Here is a 27,163-nt window from a genome sequence, read left to right on the forward strand (position 1 = left end):
CATTGATCTTCTGAAGTACCACCGTAACACCGTGGTATTCATTAATTTCTACAGCCTTGTCTGTTCGTCCATCTGATTTTCCAAAACAATCCTTCGTGAGTTTCACGCTCTTTGACTTAAAAAGTTGTCGGTGGCTTATAAAAGGTCCGAAATTATTTTTGGCTATTTACTATGTTATGTCCTTTTTAATAAAGACGTTTAAAAAATAGATAATTTACACATTAATTAATGAGTTAAATGTAAATATATTATTTTATATTATTACTTTTTGATAAAAAATTAATTTTGATTGTTTTAAGGGAGACTGCGTTAATGACCCGTGATTTTCCCTTTTGCTTCAAGCTAATAGTAGTTAAAAATAGACAAAAATTAAGGTTTAGCGTAAATTACGAATGGAATCCCAAAAATCCATAATAATTCCAAAATCAAATTGATTTGGAGGCAGAAAGTGATGAGGCCAATAAAATCCACTGAATTTCATTTAAAAGTCAAAATAAATATGTTACTAAAAATATTTGAGATTCCTTAATTATCTCTTTTACCAGCTATCACAAATATTCAATTAAATCTCTCAGCTGTTTCAGTGAATTTCAGTTGATCCTTTTCCTTTTTTCTGCTATTGTTTGAAGTGATCTTTTAATAAAGAAAATATATTATATTTCATTATTAATTATGGTCAAAGTGTTTAACATCACCTATGTAAAAGACGCTCCCAAATGGAGCGTGGAGTGTGCAATCTAGCCAAACAAAAACCGAAAGTTCCAAATTCCAATTAAGGGCTTTTACCCCTTAACTAGTAAAAATAGGGGAGGTGGTTTTCTATCCTATCCTTTTGAACCTCAACAAAATGGGACGGCCAATGGATTTAATTAATGCTCACTACCCTCTCCTCTTTACTCTCCTCCTCTCAATTAATTAATTAAATAAAATTAAAATTTTAAAAATAAAAAATAAATATAAAAGGATGAAACCATTTTGCAATTCTTGGCTTTTTAGCACATATCGCTTTGAACTTTCTGGAGCTTGGCCTACATTTTCGCGTGTGATCATTTACTCTTTGATATTTTTTTTTTTTTGTTGTTTTAATCACACGCGAAAATAAAGATGAAGGAAAGACGATTGGAGCTTGATCTCTTCTTTTTTACCGCACTGTAAAATCATCAGAGGATTTTACTGTTTCTAGGGTTGGGGCTCTTGTTTGTTGTAGGTCGTTGCTGTATTTATTGCAATTTAAAAGCAGTAGGTGTAAAAAGAAAATCTTTCCATTGTCGGAACTCCGACGGTCTTTGTTTCTGAGATATTCTTTGTAATGAACAAAAGCGATTCCTTAATTGCTGTCTTTCTATCCGGGCGTAAAAATCCTTTATTTGAGGGTTAAGTTTTTGGTTTGTTTATGGTCAAAAAAAAAAGAAAGAAAGAAAAAGAACACAAAGATTATGAAAATCCTGTGTATTTTTTGGCTGTGCCCTTTTGATGTTGACAGAGACAGAGAACGTGTTGTCGTCTTTCGTGTCTTAAAAGTGTAATGTGTATGCATTTCGATTTTTTATTTTCTGCAATCATTTTTTTTTTAAATTTATTTTTTTCAGAAAATCAAAATCAAAGACGTGTTGAGCTGTTACCATCTTTTTCCCAATTCTCTCGATCCTTTTCTCTCATCCTTTCATAGTCATATTTTTGTGTTTTTTTAAAGCCACCCCTTTTGCAAGCTGTAATTGAATGAGAAGAGCTTTTTTGGAGCTTCTTTAATTTATTTTCCCCCCTCAACAGGTCAGAACTGAGAAGCTCTGTCTTTCTTTCTTTGTTTCTTTTTCAGCTCCTCTCCAAAACCCAGAGCTGCTTTTCTTCGTATAAGTTTGGCTTCTTTTGGTTCACTATGTTTTAAAGAGAGACGCCCTCGCTTCTTTGCTTTTAGCAAAATCAACGCGGCTGCGTCTCCCACTCCCTTTGTTTCCTTTCTTCACCATCTGATAATGTTGTCAAGTTTTTAGCCTTTTCCTCTCCCACATTTTCAATTTTTTTTTTTTTACCCTCGAGATCGAACCTAACAGCCTAGTTTCAAGGATAAGAAAAACCCAACAATGGCGCCGTCCTTTGATTGGTGGGCAAAAGGGAGCCATAAGGGAACCCCGGTGGTAGTCAAAATGGAAAACCCGAACTGGTCAATGGTCGAGCTCGAAGGTCCATCGGAGGACGATTTCCTCATGGGCAACAGCCCGGCCGGTCTGCGAGAAAAGGCGCGTGGCAAAAACGCGAAGCAACTCACGTGGGTCCTCCTCTTGAAAGCCCACCGAGCTGCTGGTTGCTTAACCTCCATTGCCTCCACATTGGTCAATCTCGGTTCAGCCATCCGTCGCCGAGTAGCCTCTGGTCGAACCGACGCCGACAACGACCACGACAGGGAAACGGACAGCACATCCTCCAAAGAAAACAAAACCGTTAAAACCAGGTTCTATAACTGCATCAAAGTGTTCCTTTGGTTATCATTATTGTTACTTGGTTTCGAGTTTGCCGCGTATTTTAAAGGCTGGCATTTCGGTGCTCCAAAGCTTCAGTTACAGTACATTTTTACGGCGCCGTTTGGTGTTAGAGATTTGTTTGATTCGTTATACTCTCGTTGGGTTTTGATTCGTGTGGAGTATCTCGCTCCTCCTCTTCAGTTCCTCGCAAATGTCTGCATTATTCTTTTCCTTATCCAAAGCATGGATAGGTTAGTCCTATGTTTGGGTTGTTTTTGGATCCGTTTCAAAAAAATCAAGCCAATTCCCAAACAAGATGCTGTTGCGGATCTTGAATCTGGAGAAGATGGTTTCCTTCCAATGGTTCTCGTTCAGATCCCTATGTGTAACGAAAAAGAGGTAAAACAAATAAGAAAAAAAATATTTTTTTATCATTTTTAAAGAAACCATTTCTGAAAAATATCATTTAATTTTTTTAATTCTTTGTTGCAGGTTTACCAACAATCAATCGCTGCAGTGTGTAATTTGGACTGGCCAAAATCGAAAATTTTGATTCAAGTTTTGGATGATTCTGATGATCCCACAACTCAGCTGCTTATTAAAGAGGAGGTGCAGAAATGGCAACAAGAAGGTGCCCACATTGTGTATCGGCACCGTGTAATTAGAGATGGTTACAAAGCTGGTAATCTTAAGTCTGCAATGAGTTGTAGTTATGTTAAAGACTATGAATTTGTTGCCATTTTTGATGCCGATTTCCAGCCCACCCCTGATTTTCTCAAACGAACCGTCCCCCATTTTAAGGTAACTAAATTAACTGCTTCTGTTTTGAGTTGTGTCCAATTTAGTACGTCCAGGATTAGTTGAAGTGAAATTCTATTGTGGTTATATGCTTACAGGATAATGAAGATTTAGGGTTGGTTCAGGCGAGGTGGTCCTTTGTTAATAAGGATGAGAATTTGCTAACAAGACTGCAAAACATAAATTTGTCATTTCACTTTGAGGTAGAGCAACAAGTGAATGGTGTTTTCATTAATTTCTTTGGGTTTAATGGGACTGCTGGGGTTTGGAGGATTAAGGCTTTGGAGGATGCTGGTGGGTGGTTGGAGAGGACAACAGTTGAAGACATGGATATTGCTGTTCGTGCTCATCTTCAAGGATGGAAGTTCATTTTCCTCAATGATGTTGAGGTATGGATGTAGCTTAATCTGTCTATTTCATTGCTAGTGACTTTAATAGTCAATCACTTTATTGGTAGTTGATGTTTGTTGGTTTTTTATTATCTGTTCAGTGTCAGTGTGAACTTCCTGAATCTTATGAAGCTTATAGAAAACAACAGCACAGATGGCACTCAGGACCCATGCAGTTGTTCCGCCTCTGTTTGCCAGATATTATCCGTGCTAAGGTAAATACCTTTTCACAGTGCTCTTTTCTTGAACCACCAATTGTCCTATTCTGTTAAATTAAATAATTCTTGATTAATCTGATTCCTAACGTTGTTCTTGTTCTGTATTTGGATTGATGCAGATTAGCGTGTGGAAGAAATTCAATATGATCTTTCTATTCTTTCTGCTCAGAAAACTGATCCTACCTTTTTATTCATTCACTCTTTTCTGCATAATTCTCCCCATGACCATGTTTGTTCCAGAGGCTGAGCTGCCAGCATGGGTTGTCTGTTACATCCCTGCTACAATGTCATTCCTCAACATCCTTCCTGCTCCAAAATCCTTCCCATTCATTGTTCCTTACCTTCTTTTTGAGAATACCATGTCAGTGACCAAGTTCAATGCCATGATCTCTGGTCTTTTCCAACTTGGTAGTGCATATGAGTGGGTTGTTACAAAAAAATCCGGTCGATCATCTGAGGGTGATCTTGTCTCCTTGGTTGAGAAGGAGCCAAAACATCAGCGTGCAGGATCAGAAACCAACCTAGATGAAATGAAAGCCGATATTCAGCAAGAACAGAAGGCTAGGAAAAAGAAGCATAACAGGATATATACGAAGGAGCTAGCTTTGGCATTCCTTCTTCTAACAGCTTCAGCTAGGAGCCTCCTGTCAGCACAGGGAATACATTTCTATTTCTTGCTATTTCAAGGGATATCCTTCCTTCTCGTCGGTTTAGACTTGATTGGTGAGCAGGTTCTTTAAGGGACAGATTAGGGACTTTGTAGTAAAATGTGGATGATATAAAATACAGCCTGACACGGGTGGACACACCAAATCTGAGTATCACTGCAAATGCACTTTTATGGAAGATGTGATGAGGGCCGAGAGTGCTTTTGATCCTCTTAAACCCTCTAGACTCCGGTTCCAGCTCCACCCAATACGTGAAGAATTTGTGTTTACATGGACAGAAGAATGGCCTCAATTTGGACATAGGCAAACTTGAAAATTGTGATACTCTTCAGTATATGTAAGGTTTTTCACTCTTTTTTTTTTTCCTTTTTCTGTTCTTCTTTCTTTCTCTTTTTTGATTCTTTTGTTTTTCTGTCAATTCTTTTGTAAGAAAAAAAATTGTTGTTCAAACATCAAACAGGAATTTAGTTACAGTTTCAAGGCAAGGCAGAATATTTGATCCCTTATCCCTTTCTTCACTTTACATGAGGCTGTTAATTGAGCTGATTTCCATTAAAGCCGGATGTTCACATTAGTTACTTGATTCAGTTGATTCAAATTATTGACCTGCCCTTACTTTCCAGTTGTCTTGTTCACATTCAGCTACTGGGATTGTTATACAAGGAAACCTGTTTCACCAAATCCAGGAAAAGTTAAAACGCAGCAGTATTTGATTTGAAGTGGAACCTTCAATCTTTGATCATTCGATTTTTGCCTTTCATGTTTGGACAACTGGCCTCTTTACACAACTTTCCCTTAAAATCTAGTGGTTTCATGAACCAAAACCCACCTCTCTAATTACGTTTGGATAAGCTGCTGAGGAATAGCCATGAAATGCATCCTTAAGGAATGAACCTCTTTTTCATTTCTCAGTACCTTCCAGGTCTGCAAATGGCAGTGTACTAATGTAGTTTATACATTTACTTCCCCAGTGAAGCTTTTCAGCCTCCTTTTAACAGATTCAGCCTGACAGTTGAATTAAATAGGATTGGTATTTGAGGGAAGTGAGAATTGGGGAAGTTTATCCACGAATTAAATTGAGCTTAAAAACTGTTGTCCTGCCACTAAACAATTACTAGCGTGTAAAGTACTTGCTTAGGTAGCTGGGAAGCACATGGGGGTCTCCATTATCTGATTCTTTGCGGCGTGGGTCCGTAATCCAACCAAGAGCTGGCTCACCGAATTTATGGTTGGGAAGCAGCTGGACCACACTAGGATATGGACCCCCTCAAATCTGTTTTTCCCTCTCGGCATATGCAAAGAAAAGACAAGAGAAAATTTCTTTTGAATTCGATGTAATTGAAGGAGAGGAAAACTGGAAACATGTTTCCGATGATAGATGATGGGAGTTGTTCGTGTGTAGTCAATCATCGTTTACTTGGGAGAATGTTTTCACAGTTTTTACAGAGTCAAGTAGGACTTTGAAAATTCCATGAAATCTGAAATCCATGGTCCAGCAGGCAGCAGCTGTAGCTAGTGGCATCTATAACTGGGAGTCGTTCGCTGCAGCTTCCCTCTGTGAAATTGATGGGCATGTGGCATTTGTTTTTTGTGGGGGTTTTCCTTTTTAACGGCAGAGTTCGTTCGGTTGGCTTTGGCCCCATGAATAAATATCTTCCATTTCAATATTTAATTTCCTTTATTTTCCATGGAGTTTGAATTTCTTTGTCTTTTTCTTTTACAAAATTTTTAAATTTCCATTTTAAAAAGGTATCAAGTATCATCCATCAATTAAAACAAAAAGAAGCAGTACATGAAAGAGAAATGTAACAAAATGACCCCTAATTCTTCAAAGATCATCATTATTATTATTTTCATTTTACCATATGAGGGAAGCCAGAAAAGAAAGACAGATTCCTAGATTTGAATTTGTAAACATCCACGTCACCCCGTAGCCTTGGGAACATGGGCAATTTCCACGCCAATTGTTGAGGTTAGAGTTGTCTACGGATTAAGCTACCTCTCCATGCTCGCGGGCTCGGCCTGCTTTAGGTCTAAGCCTGATGTTTTTATTTTATTTATTTTTAAATATTTATTTAAAATTATTAATATAAAATAATAATTAAGTAGACGAAACAAATCGAATTTTTATATTACTTTTTTTAAAAAAAAAATTCAATAAACTTAACTTGAATTCAGTTCGACTCATGATACCTCTCTAATCAAGACGAATCTTTCAAAATTTTAAATCTTTTTTTTATTTATCAAGCGGTTGTAAAACACCGAAATTTTAACCTATTCTTTTTAGTAATGAATCATGTAAATCCAAATCCTAAAGGCATAGTGTGTTTCTTAGCGTCCCATTCGTAGTCATGTACAATTTTCGTAGCCCAAAGCAAAGCCGCGACGTAAAGCAAACTTAGCACGCTTCAAAAAATAAAGGCTAGTCCATGAAAGTAAATATAGCACCGAACAGTAATAATAAAAATAAAAAAAGGGGCAATTATATGAAAGGCCACCAGTTTTATTCATAGCAATAATAATTGTCTGGTCCTTTGTCCAAGAAGAAATAATTGTTGGTCCAAATATTTTCTTTCCTTTTAGCAATCTCTCTTTGCTCTGACTTTGCAAATACAAACTAGTCAACCTTATCACTTCTCCTGATGTGATTAAGATATTAATTAATAAATTTTAACACTAATTTCCACATAAAAAAATTATCAGAAGAAGCCACTAATTTACCAATTAAATTAAATATCAAGAAAAGAAGAGAAAATGTACCAAAGGCTAATGTTTCTTTCTCATTTATCATTATGGGCTGATTCGATTTAATGAGAACGGGCTTCCAGGCTTTTGTGGGCCCAAGAATTGACCCAACAGCCCGACAAGCACGACAGAGGGAAGCGCTCGAGTAGTTTCTTTCACCGGTTCTTGTTCTTTTCCATTTTTTCCTTGCGAGTTGTTCCTTTCTACGAACCATCGCCGTACAATTCTTTCTTCTTTATCTCTTTCTTTTGTTTGCTCCACTAGGGATATAGGGTTAGAACCAGCTGCGAAATGGGGTGTCTTGCACCCTGAAGCAATTAAGACAAAATGATTACATTATTATATGATAGATTATGCAAATTTAAATAAACTATGAAGTAAAACAGAGAACAGAAAAAGAGAGAAAAAGATAAAAGGAAAAGAAGGGAAAAAAAACACACAAGCAATGGGTGGAAGAAAGCAATAAAAAAAGAAAAATTGTACCTCAAACATGTGGAAATGACAAAATACAAAAAAAAAAAAGGAGGAAAAAAAGAGTGCCGGTGGAAAAGCCATAACAGGGAATATACTGTTCTTGTATTCCTTTAACCAAATGCATTGTTATGGGAATGGTGTCAATGTACTATCTACTAACTTTTAGATACTCAACCTACTAGTTTTATATTTTATGTTGTTTTAAATTTTTTTTTTTTTACAATTTTTGAATTACATGAAACACATATTAATTGTTATCTCATTTATACTTTCACAAGACAAATTAGGTTTTTGGAGAGGGGATTCATTCCCTTCAAAAACATAATTTGGGGTTTTTTTTTTATAGATATTGAACATTTATTAGACATTTTCAAAAATAATAATTGTAAGACACAACCTCACATCTAAAGAAATAAAAGGAAAAGGATTCTTTAAATGAAGAAAAATAAAATCTTTAATTGTTGCATTAAAATGGGTTAAAATACAAATGGATCATGGTTAGATTTTTCAAATCTTGATTAATCTTGTAAATAAATTAAATTAATATACATTATTATTTAATAATAGTACTTGACGCTTAACAATAACTGAATAATTATGTCTATAGAGACATATTATCCTCTTTAAATAGGAACTCTTTGTTCGGAAAAAGAGAAAGAAATAACTTCATCAATCTTTTGTTTTTTTCCCTACATTCTCAAGAATACTTTTACATCATTTTATTGTAAAATAACTCTATAAAATTTGATAATCTTACCACATACACCGATTAATGCTTAATTAATTGATTGATTCATCAGTGTAAAATACAATAAAATATTAGAATAAGTACTTTTTCCACACCTATAGTCAATGACACTAATGCACACTTTGAAGCTTTTCTTTTAGTACTTTTTATTTTCCTATCTTGTGTTCTAACACTATTTGAGTTTAGGCATTTAGATAATGCTTTAATTTTAACCAAATAAGGTTACTATGTTTGCTTCCTGCTTTCACTCTAACAAGGCCTGGAACCAAAAAGAAGAGCAAGAAAATGGCAACTAGACAGACCCTTAGTAAGAAAAACACCAGATGAAAATGAAATTTTCTTTACAAGAAAATTTATCCAATCTACAAGATAATTTTCTTAAACACAATTTTCCAAGCTTTCACAAAGCATCACAACCCCTACAATACCAATTATTAAGGAAAAAAAAAAACAAAATTCCATCAACCAACTCTTGCTTTGTTGTCTTAATATACAATGATTTGTGATTCTAACAAGTCATCTTCCTTGTCTAAAAATTCGGAAAACAAACAGTTAGGAACGAAATGAACCTATACAGCTGAAGAATCCTGTTTTTGTCTTCTTCTTTTCCAATTGTCTTTTCTAGATGAGTTTAATCTGCAGTCAACTTGCAGCATTTGAATGCTTGGTTAGGAGGAACAAAGCCTTCTTATTTAAACTTCTTCCATATATCAAAGCTCTGATTTTAAGCGACCTGCTGAAAATGAGAAGAGGCTCATGGTTAGAACATGGAAACCGAGGGGTTGGAAAATTTAACTCCAATCATTCAATGATTACCATTTGGTCCCAAACTGTCCATAGCTGAACTAGAATCATATCCCATTTGAAAAAGATTTTGGAGCTCATTGTCTAGTACAGTCTGTAAGGAACAGAAAAGTGTTGAATCAAATATTTTGATGAGCAAGGTGGGTGAGAGAGAATGATTTCAAAACCCTTTCATACCTGAGGCAAGGGAGGGAATTGCGGATTTGTACTTGGGACACCTGAAATTGTTCCCGGAAAGATACGAGGGGGGAAAGGGTGAGAGGAGTTTAACCCAGGACCAAATCCGAGAATTCCAGCACTTCCACCTCTTGAATGAAGAATCTATACAGGAGGGAGAGTACGGATTCATATTCCTTCCCGTATATCAAATCATAACTGTTATAATTTCTCAATTTATATAGGAAACTTACATCTTTGGATAAAACTCTCTCTAAATCAATGTTTAGCTCTGGATTGACAGTGGCAAGTTTCATTGACAAAAACTGCAAAAAAGAAAGGGGCAAATACATCACTGCGGTTTTGTATATTTTGCTTTAAGTAACAATGTAACAATCACTGATCTAATGATAATATATCACTAAATTCATTCATCTTCTGTAAATAAGGCATAATTCTCAATTTCATGTCCTAAACCTTTCATATAACACTGCAAAAACCTCAATGTAACATCCCAAGGGAGGAGCTCTCATTTAGTTACCAGTCTAAGGTGAGAACAATGTTTTTGGGAAAAAAGACCTGTGACTAAATCATAAAAGCTGGAGGATTGAGAATCCATTTAAATTTTTTATCAAGGAAAGACATAGTTAAGCTGATTATCCAAATGCAGAAAAAGTTCCCCTACATTTTCGATTCAAAGTTCCAGTTTAACTTCTTCATTGTCTTAGTGTAGACTGTACACTAAAGAACTATATCACAATAACATCTAAGGGTGCTTAAGCGCATGATAGTTGTCGTTGAACTTGTTATGCTGTTATGAAAAAATACAGAACAAACACCTAGTTACAGTCAATGTATCATACCTCAACCTGCTGTTGCAGTGACTGCACATAGTTGATAATCTCATCAAGCATTACAGCTTTCCCAGTAATCTAAAACAATGAAACCATCTCAATAATCAAGATTCCATTTTATTTTAAAAGAAAAGTCTAGCATGAAGCTAGGCCACCTCTACATACCTTGTTGCATCCTGGTACAAGTTCTTGAAGCAATCTCATTCTCTCACTTATCTTTTCCCTTCTCACCTGCAAGCAAGAAATTTCCAGATTCAATATGAAGTTGAGAACACAAATTCTTACTTCAATCTGAAAAGGAGAAATTACCCTTTCTGCCAGGCTGTGACTATTTGTAGCCTGACCCCTTCTTGCTCTCACGTGGATGTAATTTTCTTTAGGAGCTTCTCCAGTTTGAGAACTGTCTTTAGCTTGTTTCGCAATTTGTTTACCACGTGAATTCACACCTGTAATTTGTTCGGTTTTCTGTATCTTCTCATCCTGTCCTTTTGGAACATCGCTGCTCTCTCCAGAAGGATCCTTTTGAGGCTCCTCGTCAGCATTCTAACACAAATTGCAAAGCCAATCTACCATGTCAGTGGTGTCACAGATTATCATATTGCTGCAAATCTTCAAATTCTTGATATTGTGATCACATTAACAATATACCTGGTATGATCTTAGTGGAGAATTTGATTCAGGAACTCGTTTTCTCCTCTTTCCATTGGGCGAAGCACCTACAACTCCCTCATCTGAAAGTTGGTGCTCATCACGAGATTGTGTACTATTTGTACAAGCCCTTTCATTGCCAACCTCAGTGTTTAGAGCATAATTTTGGGGGCACTTGCCGTTGGCAATCTGGCCGCATTGTTGTAGGCTGAAGGGACCAACCATTTCTGACAAATTTCCACTACCAAATCCGGGCAGCTTTGGCACCAGCTCAACAAAGCCTGGATCAGATTGATACTGGGAAAAGTGGGCAGTGCTAGTAATTCCCTGATTTTCCATTAGAAGAGGATAATGAGAATTGGCAAATTCACTGTGAGAAACCATCGAAGATCCTACAAGGCTTTCACTCTGACTCAGTGAAACAATTGGATCCCAACTAGAACCAAAGAAAGGATCTGATGCATTTGAAGGCTTGTTATACATGGATATTGAACTCATTGCCATCCCATCAACTTTGTCAGAGAAGGGGTTTGTGTTTATCTGTGAAGACGGACAATTTATAAGGCTCTCGTGTCTGTTCTTAAATCCCACATCATCATTATCACCACTAGCCATGCTGTAGATTCCGAGGCTAAACACCCAAATTCTAAGGAACTCAACCTATCTATAATTGCAAATTTGAAATCAATCCCTACTCAACAGCTAACCTAGACCTGGGCTAAGAATAGATATTTTACAGAAGGAAAGTAGTATAAAATTTGAGGGAAAGTTGGTTTGACCAAAATTCGCTGGGGATATCTTGCAGGACTGAACAAGGAACAAGTAACCTTGGCAGCTTTATAGAACTGAGAGGATGTTAAAGTAAAAGAAACCTCTCATTGGAGCATCCTAGAGACACAAAGTAAAAGGAGAAATCCAATGCACAGGCACAAAATCTTACACAGACCAAATATTTACCTCTTCTTCCACTAACCCTAGGATCACGTCTACTCTGCTGTTAGGCAAAACAAGAAAATGCTTCCCGCAGACAAGAAAGTGAACCTTTCAGAGCATAAAGTGGACATAGACAGACGATTGCATTAGCTAAGTAACAGCTCACCAGTGTAACAAAAGAAAAGCAGATTCCCTTTTTCCGTTTAGCTTAGAGAAGAACTATATTTTTCACAATCTCAAACTCAATAAAAGCCCAATGTGATTGATTATGTTAAGCAATCTTGAATCTCTTCAACTACAACCCAATTGAGGAGGATCAACTTAATTGCTCAACTGACTCTCAAATGAAAGTAGAATGGAAAACCAAGTGCAAGAGAAGTCCTAACCAAGGAAGAAACTAAATGTTCCAGTTCTGAATCAAGACACAACCCTCCAAGAACCAAGAAAAGGAAGTTGGAGAAACCCTTTTGAGATATTCTCAGATGGGTGTCCCAAAAAAAAGACCAAAAAGCATAAATTCTAACTTGAATTATGCAAGAACGGAAATGAGGCAGCGTCTCATTCCCAGTCCCCTATATTGGGTGTTTGACAGTACATCTAAACGCATCAAATGCTAAGCTTAAATTCTACAATAGGAAACCAAATTCACCAATTTGGCACTCGCACCGAACAGCAAAAGAAGCATCAAATTCCAACCTTTTATATTTTACTCTCTGAGAAATGCAAGAGAGCTATAAGGCTAGAGAGAGAAAACACGTTAGAGACAGTATGTAAAGAGAGAAAGATAAAGATTGAAACTTTGCATACCTGCCCAAGCTTACAGGTGACATGTATGCATGTATGTTTTTAAAAGACAGACTAACTACTGCCAACTGCTCTTGTTCCTAAATTATTACAGAACCTAAGCTCCTTTCCTTTTCCTCTTTGTAAATTTTTTCTCTTTTTTATTATTTATAATTTAGTTAAACACTTTTTCATTTTTAATATTTTACAATATTTATCTCAGATGAGATTGGAAGAGGTTCTTCTCTTCAGGGTCAAGCTAGCTTGCTGGCTTGCTTGCTTCCTTCTTTGACATTAAACTTTCTTTCTTTTTATTTACTGACACATTTTGCCAACTTTTCTAACAGACCTATTATCGCAAAGAAAGAAAACACTATTCTAACAGACTTCTCTTTGCTGTTACACACTTGTTTATCTCTCACTGCCAACTAAGCCTCTTCATTTCTTTCGAGAAACTCTCAAACTATACACCCAAGCTCCATCATTCTCCATGCACCACCACCCCTTCCCCATCATTTACTTCACATTGTCCTCGCCAATTCTCCCTTCTGCACCATCAAATCTGTGGGTTGGGTTCTATTAATGTCCCTATGCACAATGATGCCATACTGCAGGTTCAAGATGATAAACCAAGGTCACAGGTGTCTATTCTTCGATGGACAACTCACAGAAGAGACTGTAAATTGGGAGCATAGCATGATTTCCCATGTTTTAAACAGTATTTTTTAATTGATTAATCAATTGATTAATACCTGCAGCCATCTTTCTCTTTTTTTTTTTAGGAACATAAGGAATAATGGAATCTAATCATCAATTTTACCTTATTGTCCTGGTACGGGTTTCCAGCTGTCGCTGCTGCCCATTTCAAAAAAGCCACTGAACTAACCAACCTGGTCAAATCAGATTATTTTGGTCAACTTCAAGTCCTGGTTGTGATCTCGCTGGAAAAATATAATGAAAATAATAATTATTGGCGAAATCAACGGGTAATTTGCTTAGAATTAGAGGCCTGGCCATCACCCAACTCATTACCCAGTGTACAACACCCCCACTGTTGCTTCAAAGTCAGTTCTTTCGGAACGTTTTACATGATATATGCTGTGATTCGCGATTTGATTTGATTTTCCATACCGTATGATGTGGAGAGGGGGACCCCACCTCAAGGACTGGGTAGTCAAAAATAGAATGGAGATGGTATGATTGAGATGGTACACCTAACTTATCTATGTGGGTACTCACACCAAATCATTCTTCTGGGTACCAATGAAGAGTGGGGGCTGGCAATGAGCTTGGAAATCTTTGATTTTACCTCTTGGAACAACGCAATCGTTTGTTCCCTGAGAACATTAGTCATGAATTATTGTTATTAAAACGTGCTTAAAGTATGATTTTATAGACTTTTACTTTACAAATTGGAAGCATGTAAAATATTGAACCTGCTTAAACGTAACGTTTATAGTCTTAAATCCTATTAGGATGGGTGACTTTTGGAAAAGTTCTCATGCTACATCTTTCAAACTAACAAATTTCTTTGTCTTCTTTTTCTTTTTCTTGAATTATTTAAAATATAATGAAAGGTATGGTCAAGAAATTTGGACGGAAAATGTTTTATTATCATAAATATAAGTATTTATTTTCATATTAACTTTTACATCTTGAAAAGCATGTAACGTGTGAATTAATTATCTCCAAAAACAACTATTTACAATAGATATCAAGTCAAATTAAAAATAGTTGAAAAAACATATAAAGTTTCTTGTTATAAGAAAAAAGAGAGGAAAAAATATTAAGAGAAAACCAATGATGTCATGAAAGGAATGCGTAAGCCAAAGTTGAAAGTAGATTGATGTAGTTGGCTAAGACTAAATCAATGAAGCATAATAATGTAAGAGTTTTTGAAATGGAGAGGGGAAGAAGCCGTAAGAATTACTGGGGAAAGAAAAATAGAGAAGGGAAGTCCCTACATGGGATTTGATGATGATCCAATCAAAAATAATTCATGGTGTAGCCATCAGAAATCTAATCAATTAGAAAATGAAACCATTGACCCACCAACACCGGTGGGCCGATCGTATTGGACAGCTTACATCCTCATTCCTTATCTGATTGTTGCATGTGTTTAACTTAAACTAATTACTAACTCCTCAAAAATAAGTCTAATTCCATCATCCAACAACATTCTTAACAGAATAAAAGCCCTTGGCCATACCCAAAAGCGACCCCGCCATCACGCTTGAGGCATGCGCCGAGCTCGCCCCGCCTCGGCCCTACCCCTGCATCCCCACTATGGTCCACCCGATGTGGTCCTGCCTAATTAGCAATGATGAGATGGATAAGTTAAGTGAAAGAATCTCGTAAGATTTTTGCCTTACCAGATTTTCTCTTACAAGCTTATTAAAAATCACTTCGGGTTCTAATTTGCTTTACAAAGTTTCAGAGCCCATGCTTGATGCTGCCTCCTCACTCTTTTTTGGGCCAGTAAGATTTATACTTTCAAAGAAGCTTTAAGCTTTTTCCTCTCTTTTTTACAGAAAGTTGCCACAACCTTCCTTTTTCTCCTAATTATTCAAATGCCACAAAAATGAATTCAGTTTTTTCTTGTATAATATTTGTGGACGGTTCAAGGTGGAAATTATTTAAAACAAATCCAACTCATCATAGATTAAAAAGAAATGAGACTTGCACTGGAAACATTGGTCTATTTTGCTTGGCAAGTGAGATTTTTCCTTACTTTAATATTACTTAAAATGGTTTATTTACTCAAAGCTTTACTCTGGGGAGTAGGATTGCTTGTCTTAAAAAAGAAATGTTTATGATTAGTTACAATTGGTTGCATGATGGGAGGGTGAAGGGAGAGTAAACATGAAAAGAATGTGAAATCTCATACCCTCCAATGAACCTGAGAGAAGCATGCGCATAAGAGAAGTAATCATAATCATTTTTCCTTTTGATATAAAAGCAGAAAGGCTGCTGTTAAGGAAACTGAAAACAATGATGCTTTCCTATTCGATGCAAGCTCATCGAACCCATGACGGCTCACAGCCCCAATAATCATTCCAAGTCATTGATGTTTTCCACATAAAGAAGTTTCAACCGTGTTTCACTGTTGAAAAAATGGTGCATCAAAAAGGACTTCGAAAAACGTCGGAAAATAAAAGAAAAATCACTAGTTGCATGCATCAAAGACACATTCGACAGAGATCTCTTTTTAACTTTCCAATGTTTAAACAGGCATGGATCTAGCATTTGTAGAAGGGCAATTTGAGAATCCATTACCATTATAAAAATTCTGGGTACTGAAAATAATCATAAGTATGGTAAAAAAGGGAAAAAAAAGTATAACTAAAGAAACATAATGATGAGTTCGGAAGCTGGAAGAAAACCAGGTACTCGATTTCCTCATGGTTATAGCAGCATTCAGACTAAGACCAAATATTGCAAATCTTTTACTAACATTTCTAGGTAGCCTTACAAGTACAATATTCATGTCAGAAGTAATTTCGTATCTTGCAGTTCTTGCCACAATCCTACCATATCCCAAACTTTAAGCTTGATGGAGTCTGTCTGGAATGAAATCCAGATAACCTGAAACATCATCGATTCTGATACTTGCAAGTTTTTTAAGTACCCTGTCATAGCCAGGTGATAAAGAGATTTAAGCTCCTGGAGCCGTGCACCTTTGTACCTGAATGAGACAAAAAAAATAACTCAAGCTAGCAATTTAAAACATATCGGGATAGAAGAGTTGTAATGTGAACTGCATAATCATTAGTTTTGAAGTGAAATTTTCTCTAACATTTAAAGCTACAAAATGTTGGTTTCCAGCATTGGTTGCAATATCAAAAAATGGAATACTACTACCTAGGGAAGCTGAAAATCCGGTCTAGTCCTAAGTCATCACTGACAAGGTCATGGAGTGATGTTCATTCACTCCTTCTGCAGGCTGCCGCTTCACAATTAATCTTCTGCAAAACTAGCAGCGTTTGTTAATGTCATGGCCTGGTGCCACGCAGTGCTGGCCTGGGTGGGTGGCTGCAAAAGGAAAGCTCCGATAGTCACTTAAATAGTTAGCGTTACCTCAGAAACTAGTGGAGTTATGGCGAAACAGGCAAAGTCAATAAAAAATTTATAAATTGAATGATCGTGGCCCCTGCCCCATTAGAAAATCTCAAATGGGCTGGATCTGTGGATTGTTTCTGGACTAGATTGAAGCCTAGCTGATTGTTTATTAACTAGACCAGATTGTCTCCCAAGGCCTCATATCGTGCTTTTTCTGGATTCAAAAAAGAATGGTTTTTTCCTCCAGGAATGAAGTTTAGAACTTCATAAAAAAGAAGAAGAAAGAATTGGTTCATTCTGCTCTGAGTATTGGCTCCTCCATTTGTTTCAACTTTCAATTTACTGCCTAAGAGTATAAAGTTGCTTGTTGTCGTACCAGAAAAAAAGGAAATTATTGTACCAACTTTAAATACAGGAAACCACGGACATAACAATGTCTTTTCATTTTCGACATTGCCCTACCCTGGAGGGAATTTCCAGCCATTTAACTTCATGTTGGTGTCTAAGGATTAACACATTCTCACTTCTCACCAAGGGCAAAAAGGACAGCTTCGGAGCAGGGTTAATCTAAACCCATTTCCATAATGTTACTCTCATCGGAACAGCACACAATAATTACATATTTGTACGGAGAAAACAACCATGCCGCACTTTAAACTAAACAGGAACAAAAGCAAAAGGGAAAAACTATAAAAGGCACTCCAAGTTGCTAATAAAGCGAGCACTCAAGTCAGATCGTGATTACAGTGGCATATAATTAGATTGCGACCCACTAAAAGAGGCAAAACCTTGGCCAGGCTGACCGGGGACCAACGTAGTCAAATCATTTAACGAAAATGGCCCCAAAAGAAAATAAAAATGGGCAAGTGCCATTGCATCATCGAAATGACAGGTTGCGTCGTCATGGCATCCATCTTATTAACCCATGCTTATTCATTGAAAAGTGAAAACTCTGATCGAACATCCAATAAGAAACTACGACTCAACATTGTGAGCCTGAAAGAAGGTGGTCCTCTCTTACTCCTCAGCTGATCACCATGAACAGGACCAATGTGAAGCAAGCTAATATTCGGCCAGCCGATCTTTATTTTCATAAAGACATGTATTTTATGATGCAAAGCAAGAGACACCATAGTTTTTATGGATTGTTTAGTTAGATGTATTAATTGTGCAATCATTCTTTCTTTTAGTGTTCAGTCAATGCAATAATACGTAAAAAATGACACATTAAGACCATCACCTGATGTGCTACACCTTGTTACAAGAAATAAACAATGCAACGGTTTTTGTAGCTTCAAGCCTCAGTGCTTGCAATTTCAAGTAATCTGGGTTCCTTTCACATTCAAATCTTTGTCGCATAAAAAATAATGACAAGCAAAACAAAAGACAGATACTTTCTGGCAGAACTGGACGGAAATAACCAGGCCATTTAAACCCAGGATGGAAGGAAGAAGCAAACGCAAATCATTATTTAACAATTTATAGGTCGGTTGTAGCATTGGCGCTTTTAATTGCGAATCCCTTTGTTTAATCCTCATCTGAATTGGACCAACACCGGGCGTATGGAATTTGGTTATACATAGAAAGACCCAATGCCTTGGAGTTTGAGTGTGGGCCTGAAGGTAAATGGAATCTCAAATAGGCCTAAAGCCTTGGAGTTTGAGTGTGGGCCTGAAGGTAAATGGAATCTCAAATAGGCCTAAAGCCTTGGAGTTTGAGTGTGGGCCTGAAGGTAAATGGAATCTCAAATAGGCCTAAAGAACAAAGATTTATCCATTAAAAGACTGGGCGTCTGGGCCCAAATAAAAGGCCAGATGAATCTGGTACAAGAAGATAACGGATCGAATCGACTGCAAAGATTCTTTGTGATTTTTCAGTGTACGGGCCTGGAAACTGGAGACTAAAATAGTAGAGACGAGGGTAGCATAGCATGCAACTAGAGTCAAAAGAAAAGACAAATTCACAGACAGTACTCACGGCGGTTACGGCTGTGCAGTTTCAGAGACGGCGTAGCAACGCCACGTGCCATCAGCCACCTGCACGCATTTAATCTTCTGAAGCTGTGATCACGAGGCAGAAAAATGCTCTATGCTAGCAAAGTTGGACCAAAGATACTCACTTAGATTCGGGACGTTGACAGGTCCAACCCTTATTTTCTTTTATTCTTTCTCTCTTTTTTTTTTTGAACTTTAATCTCTTTGAGTGGGTGTTTTAGTAAAACAAGAATTAATTACATAGCTCTGTGAGTCCTCTTCGGTGTGGCTATGCTCTGAAACTCTGTGGCTATGCCTCAGCAACTAGCTGCCCACCTGTACGGACCCTCATCCTCTGTCTTGTCCGGACCATTCATTTTGTCATCATTATTATCATAATTCGATTTGGAAGTTTTATTTGTTTAGCAATTTTTACGTTAAAAACTTACGAATTTTTGAACTAAAGAAACAATCCATCAAAAGCCACTGAAGAGTTGACTTAGTCTTGATAAACCATTTTGTACCTTATAAAAGAAATTGGTCTGAAAAAAATGTAAAGAGTAGTTCTAATTAAGCAACTTGTGTTATATCAAACGAGCTTCATTTCCACGTACCCAGAGAGAAATCGATCGATTTCAATGTGAAAAGGGGGTACATGTACAAAGCTAGAGTCTCGTGCTCTTAACTTGCATTGCATGCTGGAGAGACAGGGGGGACAGTGATGGCAAGAGACAAAAATTACTAGCAAGCAGCAAAACGAGATGCAAGTGATTGCAATGAATGAGGATGATGACAAGGTAGCAGTAAATGCCAGGATCCTGAGGCGAAAACCATGTCTGGTGAACCGGGCCCTAGGGCAATTGCTACCTCGTCCGTTCACCCTTTTGTTACATCTCTTTCTCATATGTATTTAAACACCCAAATTTCAAACTTGAAAATGAAGAAAGAAATACAAATAGGCAAGATTTAATAAAGGATAATAATAGATTGGGGCCAATGTGAAAATGGTGTATCAATGGCCCTTTTATCTAAAAGTGCCAGGCTAGGTGGACTTTCATCTACCCACCTCTGAAATTGGTCCTAGAGGTTTGAATACTTGTATGTCCACAGAGATTGTGAAATAAAAACTTTGGCAATTATATTAGAGTACTTCTACTTGGAACAGGTTAAAGAATCTTGCAAAAATCCTTCAGCCACCTGAGCAAGAAAAAAAAGTGGAGAGAAAGAAAACGTGAGAAAAGTCAAGAACTCTTTCAATTTTTTGGTTGGTTTCGGTTTTAGATGAATTTTCGTCTCATCATGTCCTTGCAAGTTCACATGAAAATCCCGAAATGAAGGTCAAGTCCAAATCACACACTGGCAGGTAAATGGTGGAGAAAGAGCCACTAGTTTTTAAGGTCTCCCCGGAAGAAACAAGACTCCTCCACACAGGACATCCCCTATCCTATCCCTGTCAAAATATTGGACAAATCCATGCACTACCTGAAATTGGGACACCTTCCGGTGAGCTGTTGCTCACGTTGTATCAAAGCGGGGCAATAAGGATTTGGGGGCCCGAAAAAATACGGGACCATTTATTATCTCAACAATCTAACACTAAAATTCAGCTTTGTATAAATGAGTTTGGACCATTCGAGGATTATGTACGTAGTACAAATAGGTGACGATGTGATACTGTTTTGGTCCTTTCTGAATATGGAGACATGTTCAAAGAATTAGAGCTATCAACCAGAGGTTCAAATACAAAGCTCGTTTCTACCCCAATTCGGTTTTGAGCCCGTCAGTGACCCTTTAAGCACATGTGTGGTACTTTGAATGTGTGTCCCAAACATTGTACCACTTCAGGAAGTTCACTGTTTGTTTCGCCTTGTCAATTAACGAGACAGAGAAGATGAATGAAAAAGGTTAAAAGTAAAAACAAGGTGAAAGTGGCAATTCCTATGTACGAGTGAGCAGGGAAATTTTCCCTATTCTGTTTGCTTTCAACATTTTGTGACAGGGATTCGGGGGAAACTATTATCCAAAGTGATAACAAGGAGCAAGGGGCAAACTGTTATCCATGCATTTCAAATGGAGTTAGTTGAATAACTTGGCAAAAAAGAAAAAGAAAATGAAGACACTTTGAGGATTGAATCTTGAAACCGTGATGATTAAGCTGCTATGATCCAGCTCGTGCGCAACTAGGATTAACCCATTACTTTTCCAAGGCTGTCATACGCAAACTTCGTTTTCACCAGCCCAAGCTGTCAACAACAAGCATGTAATCATAATTGTTGACTAATCCCAAAGGAGGGTTTGAAGTTTGAAGAAATTCGTATCAGTGTTTTTACTTTTTTGTTAAAAAGGAGAAGTACCTGCTAACTTTTGCGAACTTTTTTTCCACAAAGAATAGCAATCTTTTTGACCATCAATCGATCCACTGTGACCTTTTCTTTGTTATGGTTTGTTAGCCTGCTCCCCTTCGTATATGCCTCTCTCTTTTTCGCCTTGTCCAATCAAGGTTGATTTAATTCCTCTTGACATGTTAACCCTTTTATTCAAAAAAGCAATCAGATTTTTCTTTGTGGCGCCATGCTGTAGGGCATCTTGCCAACCCAAATGCAAACCACGAAATAATTAACAAATATCATTTTGTGGTCATACCATTAACCAACTGGCAATAACCAACAGTTCCTTTCTTATTATGCGTCCTTGATTCTACAGTGAGCATTTATTTTGATATCTTTGAGGTTAGCAATAGAATAGACCACATTTACATGAAGTCCTTGGATGAAGTTAATGACAGTGGATAACTTCTTGGAACGTTGTCTTGTGTAGGTTAAATAATTGAGAGCAGGGTTATTCAACCTCCAGCTTTTGCGCCACATATTCCTCGCTGTCAACCTATCAAGTTAAACTCCAATTAATATAACATGTGGAGAGTGCAATCACACTCAGACACGCAAATGCAGGGTGCAGTGTCCACACGAGGGAGAGGGATACATCTCCCTCCAATATTTACACAACCCGTCATCTCTTTTTAGCGTCCACACCAGGACATGGAATCGCTTTTCCGCCCATATTATCTTTGGTTTACATCAAGGGATTAGAAAAAGCTAAAGGGATTTTTAGCCATAATGTCTCGAGTCTCTTTACAAATTTGATAAGTAGCAGACAAAGTGCTAACTAATTATGACCATTAAATCCTAAAATAAAAAGGAGCTAAAGTCTTTCCTTGAGAATCTCTTACAACCCCCTTTTTGAAATAATGAAGTGGAATGTCCGTTTCCTTTGAGGAAAGCTGAGATAAGAAAAGATAGAATTGTAATGATGGTGCAATGCAGTTATGAGGAACAAGCTGGGGGATGATATGAGGTATTGTGGTCAAAATGAGCTCCTTTAGCATTATTGGGAAACATTGAGCTGGTTTTGTACTTAGCAGCACCTATAAAAAGTGGAAAAGCAGATTCAATTATATAACAGCCACTGCAATATTGACAATATCATTCCATAGAGCTTAATCATTAGGCCCCCCTCTCTTAATCCCTTCCCTCCATTTTGCAAAATCTTCATTCCAATATGAGCCAAAAGGTACAGCTTGAAAAAAGTTTCCTACGCTTTGGTTACAGACAGATGACTGGACCCCACCCATCTTTCGTTAATCCCAAATTCCCTCCACTAACTGCACCTAAAAGAGACATAATCAAAATCTTACTTTTCCCCTAACTCCACCGATTTCCTACTTTTTTTCTTCCTCATGCAAAACTTCACATGTTTCCAGTAACAGCAGAAGAAGGGATTTAGGTATCGTTCCAGGCAGCAAAAAGAGGCAAGTGAGCCATTGAGATGGCAGCAGGCCTCAGCTGAGCTGATGGAAACCAACTAACACCATTTGCTGGACTAATGAACTTTGATGCCAACGGAGGCTTAGCAAAGAGCATTGAGGAGCCTGTTTTATCTGGGCTTCCTTCTCTCGAGTTGCTTACACTGGTAACCAACGACGATGGGTTGGAATAATGAATTCCTAGCTTGGTGGATTCATCCACCATTGGCTGGCTAGAGTTCACTGAATCAACTCCAACCAGATCTTGCAGAGCCATCGAGAAAGTGGGGTCTCGATAACTTCCATTACTCATGGACTTCTGTTCAAGTGACTCAACTGCACCAACACTTGGTTGTTGCTGTGGTGATTGATACAACACCATCTTCCAGTCCGAACCGTTCCCATTGTTGACTTCAGGTTGAATGGTCTCTCCATTGGTTAGCGCTGGTGTGCTGTAATCACCGCCCTCGTTGTTTGAATCTATCGCTTTGTTTCGCCTGGCTAGCTCTCCAGCAAGCAAGGTATTGCTCGCCATGATCCTTTCAACATCATATCTAGTTATGTCAAAGTTGGTCACAGCATTTACACCACGAAACTTGATGGCAGCAATGTCATAAGCTTCAGCTGCTTCCTCTTGGGTGCCTGAAATGAAGCTAGAACCATTAGTTTGACAAAATTATGTTAACTCAAGAGCTTTGCAAAAAAAGTTCAGACTTGCAAAAAGATTATGCTTTTGATTAATCATTTTAGCCCAGGAAATTCTTTTCTTTTCCCATCTTTATCAGCTCACCAGAGAAAACAGCCTTAAAAAAGCTCATTGCGACTGAAATCAGATGTTGCAGTTTTTAAAGCAACTGTCATCAGCCTTACAAAAGCAATCACTATCCTCTAGAGGAAACATAAGAGCAGAGGTGACATAAAAATAAGCCCCTTAAAAGCTCTTTATGCAATGGAAGAGCCAATACATTTCGACTAGGAATGTAAAATGACGAAAGAAAATGCAAAGAAAACAAACACTGCCAGAAATTGGCATGGGATTCAAAAGTATCCATGAACTTACTAAATGTGCCAAGATAAAGGTCCTTGTTTCCTGCGACCCTGCCAATGCGAGCTTGCCATCTTCCATGCTGATGATGCCTATCCAAAAAAAATAACAAATCAGCATATGAATGAAATATCCCAAAAAACAAATGATGAGGTTTAATGACATAAAAGTAAATAAAAAGCAATAGAAACCTTGTTACTCCTCTGTACATTGAGGCCCCTCTGGAAAACCCACTACTTTTCCTGTAAATAAAAAGGAATATATTTACTTATCATCAAGACATAGCAGCCAAACCTAATAAAATAGAATTTAGACTGCAAATCAGAAACCAACCTTCTTAGATGGGCAACATATTCCTGGCGGCTCATGTTCTTCATTTCTTCCAGTTCTTCTCGGTAATTTTCAAGCTGCCGAGAGCGCCCCCCCAAAAAAGAGCAATATGGTTTCTTTAGGTGACTAAAATTTTTCATTTTGAGCAACTAAAATGATTGAATATAAGTTTCCAATGATTCAACATACCGGAAAATTTATATGCGTTGAAGGTCCCCAATACTTCAGAGCCGCGAGATCATAAGCTCTTGCAGCTTTCTCTTCCATGTCATAACCCCCTGAAATTCATTTGTGAAATAGGTTCATAAAGATTAAATCAAGATTATTAGTGCAATGCTATTGCTTAAGAGAATGCTTACCAAGATAGACTGAACACATGAGTTGATTGAAATGGCATCCACAAGAACGACGAACATGCCAAGAAGGAATTAATAACACAAGTCAGGTCATTAAGACAGATGGACCAAGAATTGCAGTCAAAAGAAGGAATACTTCCAAACGGATACTGTAAATGTGTTTTGTTTTTGCTTTTGACAAACCTTGTCTCCCTTTCCTGGTTTGCCCTTCCTTCTTGCAACTGTTATCCCAGAGATGAGCTTCATATCTACCCGTCCATCTATGTCTGGTAGGACAATTCGACAAAGGTTATTTGAATATTCAGAGAAAACATGGATATGTAAAAGGAAAACAATGCTAAAAAAGAAAACAAGACATTCCAGAATAGAATAATACAGGAAAAGATGCACCTGGGAATGCCAGCAGGAGAATGGAAGGTATATAAAGAATAAATAAACGGGAGGGATAAGGAAAACAGTTAGGAAACTATGTGAACAAAACTAAGAAACAAGTGTACTGGATTAAAGAAACAGTATGAACTGACCTGGTAACACCTCTATACTGGGATGTTCTCTGTCCAAATGTGTCAATGGACTTCCTATGAACAGGTTGCTTCTGACCCACTTTCCCTGGCCCTCTTTTCTTTGTTTCCATGGCCACACATTCAGTAGCAGTAGGTGAGATCTGCCTGGGAGCTGTAACGCAACTTGACTGAGAACCAGGGCTCATAGACAAACTGAGAGACTGTAAATCCCCACAACCCATTGTACCAACAGACCCTGAAGCTGGTCCATCATCAACCATGCTACTAGTCATCTGCTGTTCCAGTGAACTATGGGTAGAGTAGTGCCTAGCTACCCAGTTTCTAAAGCAAGGCATTGCATCCTCTCCCATTTGAGGAATCTGGGAATCACAGTCTGCAAGTTGGGCATCCTTGGTTTCTTCCTCCAATGGTGACTGATACATGCCTTGGCAGGCCAGTCCTGAATAATAGGGATGTGTTTGAACTGCAAACTCTTGGTCTTGATGCCTAAAGGGTTCTTGAAGAAGGTCCAGAGAATGTTGCCTGTTGGTTTCCTGGTCTGCATTTTGGTGGTAGTATATGCTGTCTAAGCTCAGAGCCATTGTCTCTCTTTCGTGGCTTCCATATTGATGAGTTTCCATTGTTGCACCACCCAGAAAGTCCTCCAGTTTTGGAGACGAAGTAGTCACGATTCCTTGACAAATAAAACGATAGAACAACAGAAGTTTTAGAACAACTAAAAGCGAATAAGAAAACTCTACAGGATTAATAGGAAAACATGCAAAAAAAGCGGAGCAAACCTTCTGTTTGCGATCTACTGAGAGCTTCCATGATGCATAGGGACCCATCTGACTTAAGTGGCATAACAGATAAGGGAGCGTGAAAGCCTCCACTTTCTCCAACTCCATAGCAGATTCCAGAACCACTGAGGTGAGAAGACAGATAGAAGCTTGTTGGAACAGCATTGGATACAGATGCGGCAGCTGAAGCTTGACTATGATGATGATACTGATGATGACGGTGCTGGGGATCACTAGCAACCTCCATTTTCATGTGGGGTGAAAGAGAGAAAGCCAACCAGTTATTATTGCTGCCATTGCTACTGTCGTTCATAGTTTTCATCCTCTTCTCTCTTTGTCTCTCTCTCTTGCTTTTCTTACTCAGAAGTTCCTCAGCAGTTATATACCAAGCTGCAAGGCAACTCAATCATTGAAGCGAAAATAAACTAATCATACCGAAATCTCTTGCCTCCCTCCCATCTGAAAACTTGGTCTTTTGTTGTCTAGTAGCAGAACTCATTGCAAGAACATTTTCAATGGCCCAGAACTCTTTAATCTATGCACTCTCTCTCTCTTTCTCTCTCTCTGTCTCTCTCGCTCTAAAGAGAACAAAACTGGTCTCTTTAAACTAAACAAAAAGAATGAATTCAAGCAAGCAATGCTGGGGGGCGCCCCTTCATTCCATAGGGATCTGTGTATATGAGAAAGACCACGTCTCTTTTGCTTTTCCTTTCTCCCTTCCCTTCCCTCTCCGCCTTTTTTTTTTTGCTTTTCCTTAACGCTCTCTCTTAAACCCTACAAAAATCCCAGATACAAACATAGCACCAAAAAACCCTTTTGCATTAACTCACAAAACCTCCCTTCGGTTTCTCAAATGCCCCCATATAAACTCCTCTCTCCTATTACACAGAAAAAAACCCAGAAATAATTACGAACTTTTTTCTACACTCTCTCGCTCTCTCTTTCTCTCTCCTTGCCTGTCTCTCTCTTCAATGACAGCATACTAGTCAGTTCAATCTAGTGGGTTGTGAAATAGCCAATAGAGAGAAGGGTGGTCAGGTAACCAAAACTGGTTTGCTTTATTTTTACAGTCACAGGGCCTTAGATAGATTTGACGGGCAGGACACTGCCCATCCAGTCACTTCATACAGTACAGCCTTCTGTGCCACTCTGCAAACTCAAAGAGGATCCAATTTAAATCTAATGTTTTTTGTTTGCCCTGCCAACTTAAATACTGCTCCAATTTGGTTCACAGCTTTCATTTCAAAAACAAACAAAAAAAATTTTAATTCCTGCAATAGGACAAAACACACACACAAAAGAAAAAAGCTCATTGGGGAAGTAGAAGTAGTATTTTGGAACAACCCCTCATCCCTCAAATACTAATATATTTTTTCTAACTGTGACCATAAAAATGGTCACAGCCTATCACCCACCGTGAATTTTGATAAAGAAAGGTGTATTGTGTGGGTCATCTGATGTGACCTCTGCTTTACTTGTGCTTTATTCATCTGACAGCAATGAACTTGGCTGTGATCCTCAACTGTGATGCTAGGGTGACAGGAAACCAAGGCTATCTGGCTGGAGCTAGAATGAATTCTTCTTTTCTTCCTCTTTTTTTTTTTTTCTGCCAGCAAAA

The 27,163-nt window shown here is 37.8% G+C and overlaps 3 protein-coding genes across 4 annotated transcripts; 1 reads left to right on the forward strand and 2 right to left on the reverse strand.

Annotated features, from left to right (window-relative positions):
• Positions 1,624 to 5,108, forward strand: LOC18591927 (probable xyloglucan glycosyltransferase 12). The gene is made up of 5 exons (XM_007018361.2): positions 1,624 to 2,858; positions 2,952 to 3,260; positions 3,356 to 3,646; positions 3,748 to 3,861; positions 3,984 to 5,108. The coding sequence occupies exons 1-5, from the start codon at positions 2,082 to 2,084 to the stop codon at positions 4,602 to 4,604; spliced, it is 2,112 nt and encodes a 703-aa protein (XP_007018423.1). The 5' UTR covers positions 1,624 to 2,081; the 3' UTR covers positions 4,605 to 5,108.
• Positions 8,826 to 13,090, reverse strand: LOC18591929 (transcription factor bHLH74). Of its 2 annotated transcripts, none has more exons than XM_018125901.1 (8): positions 10,962 to 13,090; positions 10,623 to 10,856; positions 10,479 to 10,544; positions 10,323 to 10,391; positions 9,714 to 9,785; positions 9,481 to 9,624; positions 9,316 to 9,397; positions 8,826 to 9,232 (listed from the first exon to the last, which is right to left on the reverse strand). In XM_018125901.1, exons 1-8 carry the CDS (start codon positions 11,574 to 11,576, stop codon positions 9,210 to 9,212), a joined length of 1,305 nt encoding a protein of 434 aa, XP_017981390.1. In that variant the 5' UTR covers positions 11,577 to 13,090; the 3' UTR covers positions 8,826 to 9,209. The 2 variants fall into 2 exon arrangements, with proteins under 2 accessions (XP_017981390.1, XP_007018426.2); XM_007018364.2 differs by having other exon boundaries at positions 8,826 to 9,235; positions 10,962 to 13,088.
• LOC18591931 (AP2-like ethylene-responsive transcription factor ANT) lies at positions 22,139 to 26,683 on the reverse strand. The gene is made up of 9 exons (XM_007018366.2): positions 25,546 to 26,683; positions 24,767 to 25,439; positions 24,426 to 24,508; positions 24,246 to 24,254; positions 24,076 to 24,164; positions 23,890 to 23,963; positions 23,748 to 23,798; positions 23,572 to 23,648; positions 22,139 to 23,153 (listed from the first exon to the last, which is right to left on the reverse strand). The coding sequence occupies exons 1-9, from the start codon at positions 25,865 to 25,867 to the stop codon at positions 22,489 to 22,491; spliced, it is 2,043 nt and encodes a 680-aa protein (XP_007018428.2). The 5' UTR covers positions 25,868 to 26,683; the 3' UTR covers positions 22,139 to 22,488.

The sequence above is a fragment of the Theobroma cacao genome, chromosome 8, assembly GCF_000208745.1.
Source record: "Theobroma cacao cultivar B97-61/B2 chromosome 8, Criollo_cocoa_genome_V2, whole genome shotgun sequence".
Classification (NCBI taxonomy): domain Eukaryota; kingdom Viridiplantae; phylum Streptophyta; class Magnoliopsida; order Malvales; family Malvaceae; genus Theobroma; species Theobroma cacao.

Coding starts and splice junctions, on each gene's coding strand:
- LOC18591931 (XM_007018366.2), bottom strand. CDS start 25,867: ATGAAAACTATGAACGACAGTAGCAATGGCAGCAATAATAACTGGTTG. Junction 23,964..24,075: donor CAACGCATATAAATTTTCCG/GTATGTTGAATC, acceptor CGCTCTCGGCAG/CTTGAAAATTACCGAGAAGA. Junction 23,799..23,889: donor TATGTTGCCCATCTAAGAAG/GTTGGTTTCTGA, acceptor TTTTATTTACAG/GAAAAGTAGTGGGTTTTCCA.
- LOC18591929 (XM_007018364.2), bottom strand. CDS start 11,576: ATGGCTAGTGGTGATAATGATGATGTGGGATTTAAGAACAGACACGAG. Junction 10,857..10,961: donor CTCCACTAAGATCATACCAG/GTATATTGTTAA, acceptor AATTTGTGTTAG/AATGCTGACGAGGAGCCTCA. Junction 10,545..10,622: donor GTCACAGCCTGGCAGAAAGG/GTAATTTCTCCT, acceptor TCTTGCTTGCAG/GTGAGAAGGGAAAAGATAAG.
- LOC18591927 (XM_007018361.2), top strand. CDS start 2,082: ATGGCGCCGTCCTTTGATTGGTGGGCAAAAGGGAGCCATAAGGGAACC. Junction 2,859..2,951: donor CTATGTGTAACGAAAAAGAG/GTAAAACAAATA, acceptor TCTTTGTTGCAG/GTTTACCAACAATCAATCGC. Junction 3,647..3,747: donor TTTTCCTCAATGATGTTGAG/GTATGGATGTAG, acceptor TTATCTGTTCAG/TGTCAGTGTGAACTTCCTGA.